The sequence below is a fragment of the Staurois parvus genome, unplaced genomic scaffold, assembly GCF_062004578.1.
Source record: "Staurois parvus isolate SC_StPar_1 unplaced genomic scaffold, SC_StPar_1.0 ptg000608l, whole genome shotgun sequence".
Lineage (NCBI taxonomy): Eukaryota > Metazoa > Chordata > Amphibia > Anura > Ranidae > Staurois > Staurois parvus.
Window position 1 is genome coordinate 430049 of NW_028318404.1, and position 14264 is coordinate 444312.

Here is a 14264-nt window from a genome sequence, read left to right on the forward strand (position 1 = left end):
CTGATCACGTGATGTGGTAAAAGGCCGATCCCAGCGGCCTTTTACCACGTGATCAGCGGTGTCCAATGACACGCTGATCACAGGGAAATGCAAGTGCCGGTTCTCGGCTGCACTTTCCTCACGCTGTCAGATCGTGAGGAAAGTACTGCCGAGAACCGGCAGTTGTCACAGCGGGGATCGGCACCGATCATCAGGACACTGATGATCGGTGCCCAGCAGTGCCACCCGCAAGTTCCGCCCACCTGTACCCAGCAGTGCGCCCACTAGCTCCGCCCACCTGTGCCCAGCAGTGCACCCACCTGTGCCCAGCAATGCACCCACCTGTGCCACTCTGCAGTGTCACCCACCTGTGCCCAGAAGTGCCACCCACCTGTGCCCACCCACCTGTGCAGCCCAGCATTGCTGCCAGTCAGTGCCCAGGGGTTGTGCCAGTCAGTGCCCAGCAGTGATGCCAGTCAGTGCCGTCTATCAGTACCCATCATCAGTGTCACCTATCAGTGCTGCATATTAGTGCTGCCTATCCGTGCCACCTCATTAGTGCCGCCTATCAGTGCCCATCAGTGCCGCCTATCAGTGCCCATCAGTGCCGCCTATCAGTGCCCATCAGTGCTGCCTCATCAATGCACATCAGTGAAGGAGAAAAAATACCTGTTTGAAAAATTTTATAATAGAAACAAAGAAAATGTTTTTTTTTTTTTCAAATTTTTTGCACTTTTTTTATTTATAGTGCAAAAAGTAAAGTGCCCAGTGGCGATTAAATACCACCAAAAGAAAGCTCTATTTGTGAGAAAAAAATGATCAAAATTTCATATGGGTACAATGTTGCATGACCGCGCAATTGTCAATCAAAGTGCAGCAGCGCTGAAAGCTGAAAATTGGCCTGGTAAGGAAGGGGGTATAAGTGCCTGGTAGGCAAGTGGTTAATATACTGTGAAAACGTTATACCAGATAATGAACCAAGTATTCCTTTTTGGTGGTTACTGTTCTTTTAAGGAGATACCTCATTTGCATTGCTTCGATACCCACTGTTTTTTTGGTTACTAATTTTCTCCTTTTCTCTCTTGTGTCCTATGGGTTTTCACAAACGTGTCATTGCAGATGCCGAAACGCGAACTGAATGCAGCATTACCGACCCCCTTGAACCTTCAGCCAAGAGAGCAAGAAGGTAACTGTAACTACTAACCCCTCTCCATTGTCTCATATTCAAATTTTTCTGTTTTCTGGAGCTGCAGATCTCACTTTTCCAACTTTTCCTCCCTTAGTACTCAATGGAAAAAATGGCAAAAGTAGATGCAATTCCATTGTTACTGTTTAGCCTCATGATTTGTATGCCCTTCCGTGTTGGTGTGTGATGTGGGTTTGTTTCGTTTTTTTTTTGTTTTTGTTTTTTTTTCTTTTTTCATTGACAATCAACAATACCACATGCAAACTAGGTTTCCGTGAGAATAACCTGTCTTTGTTTGGGAGCCCCATGCAAATTAAAGAGCATTACCGTTCATCATCAAAATGTGGGCAAGGGGGAAATCTCTATAAAGTTGGGGGATTTACCCTCTTGGACAGTTGTCACCAGAACTGGTGTACCCACTGGAAGATGCACTACTGTTCAGCAACTAATTGAAATTCTGGATTTTCTCTCAATTTTCAGCAGCAATAAACACTCAAAAGCACTAACCTTTCCCTAGTCTATCCAAAAAGGGAAACAAAATATTCAAAACTATTTTATTGCTGAAGTACTTCAGGAGAAGGGTTTAGAGTCTTTGGATATTCCAAAATGATCAGAAGCCAACAATAGGAGGACAAACTTCTCTCTACTCTTCAAGTAGCAGCTTTTCTGGAAGTAGCAGGGAATGGCCAGTATATTTAGGACCCTACAACAGCAGTCCATATAACAGCCTCTGGCAATTTATTTCAGGTACTTTTATAGCGCCGTCAATTTACGCAGCGGTGTGTGTGTGTTAGTTACATTCACATCAGTCCCTAACCCTCAAGGGGCATACAATCTAAGGTCCCTAACTTACATACATACTAGGACCAATTTAGACAAGTTCCAATTAACCTACCAGCATGTCTTTGGAGTGTGGGAGGAAACCGGAGCACCCGGAGGAAACTCATGCAGGCACAGGGAGAACATGCAAACTCCAGGCAGGGGGTGCCATGAATCGGATTTGATCCAACAACCCTAGTATTGCCAGGCGGAAGTGCTAACCATTTAGCCACTGTGCTGCCCCACGAGTTGTGCAAATGCTAGAAGGGCACTTGGTTCCCTTCTAGCATTTTCACAACTTGTAGTCCCCAGCAAGGTCTTTACTCGCGTTTTCCTAGGAGCTGTCTGCCACCCAGCATCTGCAGGTAGATCCTTCGTGAGGGAGATTAACTGGAGCCTTCTCCAGACCCAGGACTTCAGTGCAGTGCCCTCTAGCAAATGTAATCCTCAAGCAATCTTATCGGACCCTCACCCCAGATGCTTCTGAGGCCCAGACTGCAGTGTCTTGTCTCTCTAGCTATCTCCCAGGGACAACAGCACCCCAGGAGAACCCGCTCTCTTGATGGAAAAGAACAGTCTGCTCAGGCCTCCTTCCCATTTATCACCTCCTCCAACCACCTTATGGATACACCTTCACAAGGATTTTCTGGGACATGATAAATATTCAACTGATCATTTGAATCTTGCTTCCTATGCCCTGAAAGATTCTTCCAGAGGCAAGGGGAAGCAAACTCTCAGCTCTGACCAGACCAAACCAATCAATCACTACTCCAATCACTACAGTGGAGCCAAAAACTAAATTTACCAATCAGCCTAGCTGGGAGGTTGCTAAAATGCTAAATCATTTAAAAAGAAGAAAAATCAGCAGGGTTTGTTACTTTTGGCCATACTATTTTAAAGTGAACCTGAGCTTTCCCCATGTGAGGCAAATCCAGTAGTCGGCGAGCTTCCTCCCTGGTGCCGACCTCTTCACCTGGTCTTCTTGGAGCAGCATCTAAGAACTTGGTTACTACTTTTAATTTTTACTTGCGTCAGATACCTGGTCTGCTACTTGCTTGTGTCATTTACTGTGCCCTGTAGTTATAAAGGAGATCAGCAGATTGTGTGTGTGTGTGTGTGTGTGTGTGTGTGTGTGTGTGTGTGTCTTAACTTGGGTCAGGTATGGTCACCACATGTAATTGACGTAAATAATTGCTCCGCTGTCGGGAGCAACGCATGAATCACTGTGTTTTTTTAAATGTCAAATAGTTTACCACTAAATAGATCGGTCCTTCTACAAATAGTTAAAGCTTGTGATTTTTCATTTCTGCTTTAGTCCAACATAATATATTCATCTTGTTACATATCATGGTTTCACAAAGATCTTCTGACTGGATCCCTAAAAAGATTGATGTGTGCAAGTTGTGTTAAGGAAGGAGAGTGCTACAGTATGTTTGGTTAGATCTAAACCAGGGGTAGACAACCTTTCAGGTTACTAGGCACGGTCCTTTAAAAAAAAAAAAATTATCAAGCTCCCAGCATTAGGAACACACAAGGGTTGATTTACTAAAGGAAAATAGGCTGTGCATTGGAAGTGCACTGAAAGTGCAATTGCTCTAGATCTGAGGGGAACATCCAAGTAAAACTAAAAAAAAACTGTATTTTTGCTTGCACATGATTGGATGAAAGAAATCCATGAGGGCTTCGCCTCATTTCTGAGCTTCCCCTTGGATCTAAAGCAACTGCATTTTTAGTGCACTCGCAGTGCACAGTATATTTACCTTTAGTAAATCAATCCCTTAGTGTGTAACAGTAGTGTCCTCTGTTGCCTTCACATCACCCTCCCACTGTAGTGTTCTGTTCTGCTTGCTGACCTCCAATCTAAACTAATCCCAAGAAACAGCGGGACCATGTGCTTCAACTCTATCTGCTGGTTCCTAACTTTTCTGAACGTTTGTTGGTGGCTTCCTCATTCCTCCAGGTCTTGCCAGGATTTTAAAAATGGCTACTAAATTCTGTGTTAATTTGTCCCTTCCTTGCTGTTAGAAGTAAATTCTGAAAATATTTGTAATGATGACCATCTGCCAGCTTTGGAAGAACAAATGTGTTCATCGCTGTTTTGGCTAACCAATGTGTGTGTTTCTGTTTGGCAGCTCAGAGAGTGGTACGGATGAGACTAGCTTCACTGTAGAAGGTAATCTGAATAATTTTGGCAAGACACTACATTACTCTGCTTCCCTTGTTTCTTGAAATGCTCCGCCAAAGTGTTCTTAAATTTAAAATACAGTTTATCATAAAGGGAACCTTGGCAAAAATAAATGTGGGAGCTGCCATTACTGATCTTTTAGGGACACTATTTATGAGTGTCTCGTTTTTAATACTTTGCATAAGTGAGCTGGAGCAAGCAATGCAGATTTAGAAAAGGGAAGTTAGCCCCCCAATATGCTTACTTGCTTAAGTTAGTCCCTCAAAGTGCTGAAGCTATTTGAACTGTGGGACAATTCCAATAGCTATTGGAACTGTGTGTATTTTTAGATGAGGATGTTGGCAATAGCAGCTTTCATATTCTGTTATTATAGCTTTATATTATGGCATGGGTGAAGTACGTTCAGCCTTTCTAAAGCACTATTGATATATAATAGCTGGCAACCCCCCAGGCACTGCAGGTTAGCTCAAGTCTTAACTAGTGGCATTATAAAACTTCATACCTGCACCTTGTGTTTTTCACCTGCATAAGATGTGCATTGATTATATAGTCTCATGGTGTCATTTATTTCCCTGTATGCACAACCTATAGTGGAGTAAACCCTCCTATTCCTGTGTCAGCAATTTGTATAGAAACATGAGACATGCTGCATGGCACTGCACAGGTTAATGCATGACCTTTGTCTGTAGTCTGAGAACCAACATTTCCTGTTTAGAAACTTGTCCCATAATCACTTTTTGTTTTGTAGCGTGAGTAGCTCTGAGTAATTGTTCTGCTCACATTGTGGTGCCTTATTACAGGGACAGCAGAAAAGGGAACTCTTGCAGAAGAGCGAAGTGTGGAATCTCAGTCTTCTGAGGTAGTATGACTTTCTACAGATCAATTCAGGGTCTGTTCTACCATTTTTTTTTTTTTTTTTTTTTTTTTATGGCCGCCAATAATGCAATGGTTTTCTGCCTGGCAGGGCATGAGCGGAGGACGTGCACTGAAAGTGACCATCCAGCGTCGAAGTGAAAGTCGTACCACTGCTCTACAGCCTGCCTGTCCTGAGAAGAACAGCATAGCAGGGAGCTCTGTGCAAAGTCAACCTAGATTCTGCTGCTACATATGCAAAACCAGCTACCACAGTCTACAGGTACTAGTACATGTACAAATGCTGAAGGAGGGGGAAGTGGCTTGTGCTACAAGGACTGTCTGCTAACATTTGGTAGAGCAGGTTAAAGCCCAAATGAAGTTACAGAAATAGATATGCCATCAGCTTTGTACTAACAGCCTTTATTTTCCACTTGCCCTTTACAACAGTTGTGTAGGGAGTCTAAATGTGACTGCACATTCCTGAAAGCATCGTGCACTCAGTAATCAGCACTCAGCAACAGATCTGGTCAGACACACTTCCAAATACTTATTATTCTTACCTAGGAGGTAGACACAGAGGAGCAATTAGTCTGAGTTACTTTTCAATTTGAAACATTTGAATGTTTCATCCATCCTTATTGTTTTTATGAATGTTTGGTGTGTTTTTGTTAAAAAAAAAAAAAAAAAAAAATTCCACATCTGTACACAAATACAATCTTTTTGTTTTACAGATAAATTCAGTATTTAACCATTTGCCCTTTGCCAGAAGTACTGCTACAGTACGGCAGGGCTGCGCAAAATCGTGTGTGTAAGTTGCATTTCTGGGTAGGGGGCGAGCACTGCTATTGGCGGTTAGGGATGTCAATCATTTGGCAATAGTCGGGGAAAGCTGACGGGAGAGACCAGTCTGTAAACAACACAGGTCTCCTGTTAGCATGGACATGCGGTTTTGTATTTCTCTGCACAGCAGAGAGATACAAAACAGCATATCTCCCTAGTAAAACGCACACAGTTAACCCTTTGATCACCCCAGATGTTAACCCCTTCCTGCTCAGTGTCATTAGCACAGTGTCAGTGATTTTTATTAGCACTAATCACTGTATTAGTGTCACTGGGGATGTCGGTGGCAGTTAGTTCCCACCCAGTGTCAGAATGCCCACCACAGTCCTGCTATAAGTAGCTTCTCGCCGCCATTACTAGTATTAAAGTGTATATATACTGCCATTTGTAGACTCTATAACTTTCACGTAAACCAATTCATTTACACGTTTTTGGAATTTTTTTTTTTTTTTTTAGCAAAAAAAAAATTTTGGCCTCAATTTATGAAGAATTTTTTTTCTTTTTATTGGATATGTTTTATAGCAAAAAGTTAAAAAAAAAATTTTATTTTGTGTTTTTTGTTTTTTTTTTTCGTTTTTTGTTTTTTTTTCTCAAAATGGTCGGTCTTTTTATGTTTATAGCGCAAAAATAAAAAGGAACCGGTGATCAAATATCACCAAAAGAAAGCTCTATTTGTGGGGAAAAAAGGACATAAATTACATTTATGTACAGTGTTGCATGACCGCGTAATTGTCAAGTAACGCAGCGCTTTATTGCAAAAAATGGCCTGGTCAGGAAGGGGGGTAAATCCTCCTGGAGGGCAAGTGGTTAATAGGATTTCTAGAGTGGAGGAGGAGCGGTTTCCTTTCAGATAAGATGTCTCTCATTGAAACCTCCAATAGAACTGTATGGCAGGGAGGGAGAGTAGTTGCCATTGTGGCTGATTTATTCTTGTGTGTTAATCTTCATTTAGGCAGCTGGGATTTGTAAACCACAACCATGAAAATGTCATCTGGGTATAGTGGCCCTTTACATGCAAAATGCAATTAGCGTTTCTCTGGAAGTTAAGGCTTTTAGCTGTTTAGTGTTCTCACATGGTTTCTATTTGTTTTAACTCCATCCAGAATTTTTCAATTTAGGATAGAATGGTGAAGGTTGGAACAAAACACAAATAGACATGAACATGGGATCTAATTAGAAATATTGTCAATTTTGTGTGTTGTATCAGCATTCAATCAGCCTAGAGAAGCAAGAGGAGATGCAGGAACTGATTTGACTTTGCACTATAGACGTTTACTAATGAGAGACTCCATCTTCTTCCTTTACACTTTATTTGAACTGTAATCAAGTACTCCCTGATGTGATTATTTTGTATCATGAAGGGTTGAAACCTCTGTCAGGATTTGTAGTTGTCTGTGTACCCGTTGGGTACATTTAACCACTTAACCCAGTTGCCTGTGATCATTGTCACTGTGAGATGAAATCAAGATGGTATCCAAAATGTTGTAACCAAAAGGGGGAATCATCCAATGGGGACCCTTTGTTCCTGTGACATCTGTCAGATGTGAGATTTTTGCTAATTTTTTTTTTTTTTCTTTTTTTAGGGGGGTTGGGGATTCCCTCCTTTCTGTTGTGACTCTGGGGACAGAAAGTGCAGCCCCCTCAGTGGAGACACAGCAATTGCAACCCTTCCCCCAAACTATCTTGTATAAAAAAAAAAAAAAAAAAACTTGTTTGGCTGAAGTTACTGCAGTTTAGACGGCATAAAGAAAAGAGTAAAACTCGCGGTCTTCTGGGACCTGTCACGTGTCCCAGAAGACTATGGGGAAAGGGGAGAACTTCCGCTTCCAATCGTCTAGGCCTTGGGTGCTCAACCTGTACCCGTCCAGCTGTTGTGGAACCACAAGTCTCATCATGCCTCTGCCTGTCATCATGCATGTAACGGTCAGCGGCTTGCAATGCTTCATGGGACTTGTAGTTCCACAACAGCTGGAAGGCCACAGGTTGAGCACCATGGCCTTAGGCAGTTGGAGCGGAAGTGGGAACCTGTGAAAATCAGGTATCTGCTCCCCAAAGGTGCCAATTCTTCACGGGGAGCTGGGGGTCAAGTCCTTAAAGCAGAACTTCCCGTTTAGGTGGAGCTCCACTTGAGAATTTTTTTTTTTATACTTCCCAAAAAGATTTGTTAAATAGTTCGATGTTTTTATTATAGCAGAACTCAACCCATCTATTTTTAAGTTTCAAAAAACCAGTTAAATCATTCTGGGTTGTGCTTTCCAGCTGTCTTTGTCTTGTAGACTTTTTTTTGTACTTCGGTTTCATTCAGTTTGGGTATGTGTTTTTAGAATTTCCAGTCTCATCTGGTGACAGCACAGCATCAGCATAAGATCCAGGAGATTGAACATCTCAGTAACGCCTGTCTGGTAACCCTTCTGCCCACTGCCAGGGAGACTCAAGGCAGCATTGGAAACAGGGATGGGTGAGTAGCAATAAGCACTGTAATTCTGTTAGTATTTTTCAGATATTTTCAGCACAACGATCATTGGGTGTAGAGTTTAGTTGGATGTTTGGGAGCCTGAGAGCTGGTAGTCTTCAATTCACTGGGTTTATTCTGAAGAAATTCTGGTTTCTATGTCCTGGCTGGTTATGAATCCCTGACTTTTACCCACTGGCTGCACTTATGCTGGGCATAGTCGAACTGAACCCTGCAGTCCCCACTCTCCCACTGGTCTGCACACTGAGCTGTAAACAGGTGTACCCAGGCACAACTGCATCATCACTTCTGCCATCCAGACCAGTGGTCAATGCTTCTGTGCTCAGTCATCTATGGAGAGTTGTGCTCAAGCACAGTTGAACAAGCCATATCGGACCACAAGTGAACCGTGCCCGAAGCCACCTCTTCCAAGTTGTCCTGGTCACAGTTCACCTAACTGTGTTCCTAGGCACAGTTCGAAGAACTTGCACTACACTAGAACTAGTCCAAGGGAGTGAACTGTGCCTGGGCCCAGTTAAAGGTACCAGTGTGATTGCACCATAAAAGTAGACCCTGCTGCCTCCTGGCGCTAGGCTTTGGCTTCTGTCAATCAACTGCAATGCCAGGATTTGTGCCTTCTGAAGTTCCGGCATGTAACAGTTGAATATATATATATATATATATATATATATATATATATATATATATATATTATTCTTTTTATTCAGCCAGTGAGTTGAACACTGACCAAAAGAAAAAATAAACTGACAGATCCCCTCATCAACACAAGCAATGTTGATGCAGGGATCTCTCCCACTGTTGTATGTTGCACTGCTGTTATTGACCATCAATATGTCAAAGATGTTGAGATGAGTCAACACTTAATAATATAAATATACATACATGCTCAAATTGTACATAAATTATAATCCATATATCCCACCTCTCCCAGATGGATAAAAAAAATTGTGCACAAAATAGTGACATAAACAAATCATAACTTCCTATTGTAGTCTTTGCTTAAATCCGTTCAATCATTGTGAAAAAAATCAAAACATGGTAGTGAATATCAACTCCTAGTATGGTGCTCCTGCATATACCATAATGTGCTGAGAATAGTGCCGACTCCAACACCTCAGTGCTCACATAACTCATCTCAATGGAGATGTATATGCGCCTGTTGATGATAAATCATCACATTTCTCCTCCAGAAGACACCTCCAGCATCTGTTTCCCTCTAGGGGTCACTATTTTGTGCACATTTATTTTATCCCTTTGGGAGAGGTGGGATATATTGAATATAATTTATGTATAGTTTGAGCATGCATGTATATTTTATATTAAGTTAAAAAAACACAATCAAAAGGAGAGGTCAGCAATTACCTCTCTATATCTCTGTCCTGGCAGATTAACTGTGGATGCCAGGCTGAAACTTTGTTGGCATAAAAGGGCTCCATAGACCACAGGGATCAGTTTCACATAAGTGATGGAGTCTGATGGAGCTTGGCTTAAAAGTAGCTTGGCTGGCGTTACAGCTGTGCTAAGGCTGGAGGTTTAGTGGTGGGGTCAAACCCAATCACACTGCACACAAATCTGAAAATTGGTAGATATTTCTTCAGAGTAATCTTTCATTTTATTCCACTGCAGTAGAAAGAAGCAGTTAAGATGGTGCAATGTCTGCCAAGTCCACTTCAGCTGTGACCTCATCAAACACCGTCGGACTCAGGAACACAAGGTTTGTGATTCCTATTATAGTTTCAGTCGTGTGTGGCATTTTTCTAGTCATTGAGCTGTTACACAGCTGTTTATAGTATAAAGCTAGCAGAAATGTTACATTCTTATGGATTTGTTTTAAAAGAGAAGTTTGTTTTGTTTTTTTTTGTTTAATTATACTTGCCTAGTTGTCTCCTGTCGGCTCTTAGGGAAAGAAGTCAGTCATCACTGTCTGCTCACTGGAGCGATGGGCTGTGGAGGGGGCGGGCAGCTGGCTCAGGCTCACAGTGGCTCACTGAGAGGCTGAGCCAGGTACGGGCCCAGGCTCCTGTGTGTATCCCGACCTTATGGACGCAATCTTTCCCCAGTCTGGACCGGCTGAGTGACATCGGCTGACAGTGGACTTTGGCTTGCTGTCAGTTGAAAACTGGTCACAGGAGTGCAGAATGAACTGCATTCCTGTGATCCACAGAAGTACAGCCAAACAAGCTTTGACTGTACTTCTAAAAGGGTATTTGAAATTGGTACTTCTGTAGAGTACAGGGAAGAGAATGACCATATGAGCCACACATCTATGCAAACCCAGGTAACCATGCGTGTAAGTAAGAACAGCCTAAGCACTGGCTCCATCCAGGCCAGGCCATGCTCCAAACACTTTTCACTCCGCCCTGTAACTTTATCATGGGGCTTAATCATAAATAAGATCGGGGGCAGAGTGAAACGCGTTGGGTGCATGGCCTGGCTGGAACCCTGGCTAAGGCTATTACACTTTCCGCTGCTTGAGAGAGGAGTGCGCGTCCACCACTAGAAGCCAGCGCATGCTCTGAAACGCATCGCATTGCATCTTGGTCACTGACGACATCACGCCTACGCCGACGTTGCTGTTCAGCGTGCGTTCCAGTCATATTCTTAGGAGTACGTGCATGCCGGCCGGCTCCATGTCTGTCTCCCTCCTGAACCACGCTCCCTACCATTGAGACGCGGACGATACAGGCACCAGTGAGAGCCGTTCCACATGGTGTTTCTACACCACAATACCAATCATGCTTTTATTACTCTGTAAACATGTGAGTGTTCCTACATTTTAGTATATATTAAAGTGGTCTGCTGCACTTAGAGGCGCTTCTTTTCTCCGAATTATACTTTCATACCTGGGGTTTGCAGAGATGTGTGGCTCATGGACATTTTCTTCCCTGTATGTTGCTGTCTAGAGCCGGGACAAGCTGCGTCCTAACTTTCAAACACAGTGGATGGGATCCTTACAGCCTGAGCGGCATCTACAATTTTACGTTTGAGGTCACAGGACATCTGTAGATTATAATGTTTTTCCCTGAAACTAGCTTGGCATTGGCTCTTGTTTGGTACAATATCAAGAAATTGTAGAATACAGCAGTCGCTTGATCTCCTTTTATTTATTTTTTTCTAAGACCCAAGGTCTTTTGCATTCTGGGTTGTGGTTTTTTTTTTTTTTTGTTTTTTTTTTTTTGATTAGCAGAAAAACATTCAGTGGTGGAACTACCAGGGCTGCAAAAGTTGCACTTGCAACCAGGCCCTGGAGTTCTGCCACTGTGTGGGGGCCCAGGAACCTGCGGGGCTCTTGGGTGAAAGTTTTTTTGTTTTTTTTTCTCTCTCTCTCACAGGCAGCCTAGAGCCATTGCTGACAGTTCCCCCTCCTCCACTGCCCCCCACTGCACTGACAGGAGAGCACTGAGAGAGCTGGCTCTGCTCTGCTCAGTCTCCTCCTGTGTCTGCCCCGCCCACTTCCCAGGAGGAGAGGGCGGGAGGAGGAACAGAGTCAGGGAAGTTTGAAGTCCAGCAGCAGGAAGAGTACAAGTGCTGACAGCCGCTCCATCCATCCGTCCTGTGAGTAAAATCTCCCCTCTCCTGCCTCCTAGCACAATAATGTAAAAGGGACTCTGATGTACAGTAAAGGGAGCCCTGTGGACTCTGGTGTAAAGGGGAAAGTCTACAGAGATCTTCCTCACAGTTCCTTGCAGACTCTGGTTACAAGAGACCCCCTTATATCAGAGTCTTCAGAGTTCTCTCCTTACATCAGAGTTCTCAGTGTTCCCCCTTAAATTAGAGACCCCAGAGTTCTCCCTATACATCAGTCTGCAGAGTCACCCTTTACAATGTAAGGGAACTGTGCGAGTTCAAATGTAAGGGAAACTGCAGATTCAGATGTAAAGAGGGAACTCTGTGGACTCTGATGTAAGGGGGGACTCTTGTAATTAAATCCATAGGATTAGAAATGTTTATTCAGAAAATATATGTATAGTGTATACTACCGAAAAAAAAGTGCCATACGCCGCTAAAGTGTTTGGGTTTGGCTTGAAGAAAAGGTGCCAACTGTACCCAGCACGGCAGGAAGGGGGCCCGCTGCAGAACATGTGGAATGGTCCTGCTGTGGGACGGTAATAAAGGGACCGTGACTGTTGTAAAGTGTCTGGGCTCAGTGGGAAGGGGGGTGGGGTCAGGGGTGCCCTTCATGGTTTCTTGCACCAGGGTCCTGAAGGTTCTAGTTATGCCTCTAGAAACATTATTTGTTCCACTGTTAAATCTGTAATTCAATCATATTGGGGCAAAGCCGGTTTATTTAGAACCAATTTTTAATCCCCAGCAGAATATACTTTCCCTCGCTTCTCTGCCACTCCATTTAGTTATTGGTAGAGCGGAAAGAACCCTCTGCTACTACTGAGCTACTCTATTTGGAACGTATCCAGGGCTGAGGTCTCTTGCCTCCCCTTCATGTGGCAGGGCATTCTTTTTACTCCTGGTAGATTAATGGAGCTGGGGGAGGGGGCAGAAAAAATGAGCAGGTGCTGCTGGTGAGGAGGGGGGCATTTCAACGAACTTGCATGGGTAAAGCACAGGTTTGCTTTAAATGTCTTGTGCTTTCAGATATAGTTTGTATGCTCCATAATGTGACTTTCAGCATGCATGAAAAGAAAACAGAAGCACACTGGTCTAGCCTGGTAGAAGGGTTCACCTGTGCTGCTATTTGAAATCCTTTTGTGATTGATATACAGGATATTACTGACACCCTGCCCTTCCTTTCAGATGGCAAAACGCTCCCTAAGACCATTCTGCACAGTGTGCAGCCGACACTTCAAGACTCCACGCAAGTTTGTAGAGCACATGAAATCACCAGAGCATAAACAGAAGTCACAGGAGGTAAAGAGGGAGATGGTGGGTTAGGAAGCTGAAAAGCTCACCTTTGCTACTGCAAGCTTGCTGTAGAGCAAGATTGGAGGTATACAAAGAAGAGCAGAATGGAAGTATTCATAGAGGAAAGCAGGGTGGTGGTATACAGAAGGAGTTGCAGGATGGGGGCATACAGAAAAAAGAGCCGTAACTTGAGCAGGGAGGATTTATTTAGCTTCAAACAAAAAGCCCAACCCCAGCTTAAAGTGGTAGTAAACTCTCATTTATATTGTTACTTACAGGTAAGCTTATAATAAAGCTTACCTGTAGGTAAAATGAATATCTCCTAAACGTGCACCATTTAGGAAATGTTCTACAGAGCTGCAATCAGTGACATCAGAACGGGTGAAGATGTGCTCTGAAGGAACGGTATACCTGTGCTGTTCCGTCAGCTATGTGCCGTGGCTGAAACTCCCACACGCATGCGCAGGTTTGACATTATCGGCGGCTCAGGCTGCTGTACCCCGGGAATCCTGAAAGAACGGGTGAAGACGGAAACCCTGTTAACAGTGACAGCGCACCACTGGAGGGCTTTGTTTTTAGGCAAGTTTCACATAATGTGCTAGTATACAATGCATACTAGCACATTATATTACCTTGCAGGGGGGAACTTTTTTTTTTTTTCAAAAAAGTTTACTACCGCTTTAAGGAATGTTAAAAATTCAGTCTCCTACACCAATAAAAATCAGGATGCTATCCCATATCAACTCTCTTCTCTGCAATACAGCACTTGTCCTCTAACAGTTTGAGTTCAATCCACTTTCGTTAATCCAAGGTCTTCAAGGACCAACTTCCTAGGGGAGTTGGTCATCAACCCGCCCACATTTTTACACCCACTACCGGAAGATGACCCTTGATGTCATGCAACCAGAATAAAGACTCATGAAAAATGGATATGGGTACTTCACTTTAGCATGTATAGTTAGTCTGTAGTGTGTGGGAATTTTTATTAATTTTTTTTTTTTGTGCAGTGTATACCTACTATTTGTGTGTATTTGTATATTTTGTTATGTGACCGTTATATACTCTGA

General features: G+C 43.2%; 1 protein-coding gene across 8 annotated transcripts in view; it reads left to right on the forward strand.

Annotated features, from left to right (window-relative positions):
• Nucleotides 1-14264, forward strand: part of CIZ1 (CDKN1A interacting zinc finger protein 1) — a 61103-nt gene that overhangs the window by 28739 nt on the left and 18100 nt on the right. For 5 of the 8 annotated variants that reach the window (XM_089692924.1, XM_089692917.1, XM_089692919.1 and 2 more), the window contains exons 6-12: nt 1074-1165; nt 4117-4157; nt 4970-5028; nt 5134-5304; nt 8189-8322; nt 9964-10051; nt 13090-13203. In XM_089692924.1, the coding sequence (XP_089549050.1) occupies nt 1074-1165; nt 4117-4157; nt 4970-5028; nt 5134-5304; nt 8189-8322; nt 9964-10051; nt 13090-13203 (699 nt within the window). The remainder of the gene's footprint in view (nt 1-1073; nt 1166-4116; nt 4158-4969; nt 5029-5133; nt 5305-8188; nt 8323-9963; nt 10052-13089; nt 13204-14264) is intronic. The other 3 variants (XM_089692925.1, XM_089692920.1, XM_089692921.1) reach the window with 1 other exon arrangement.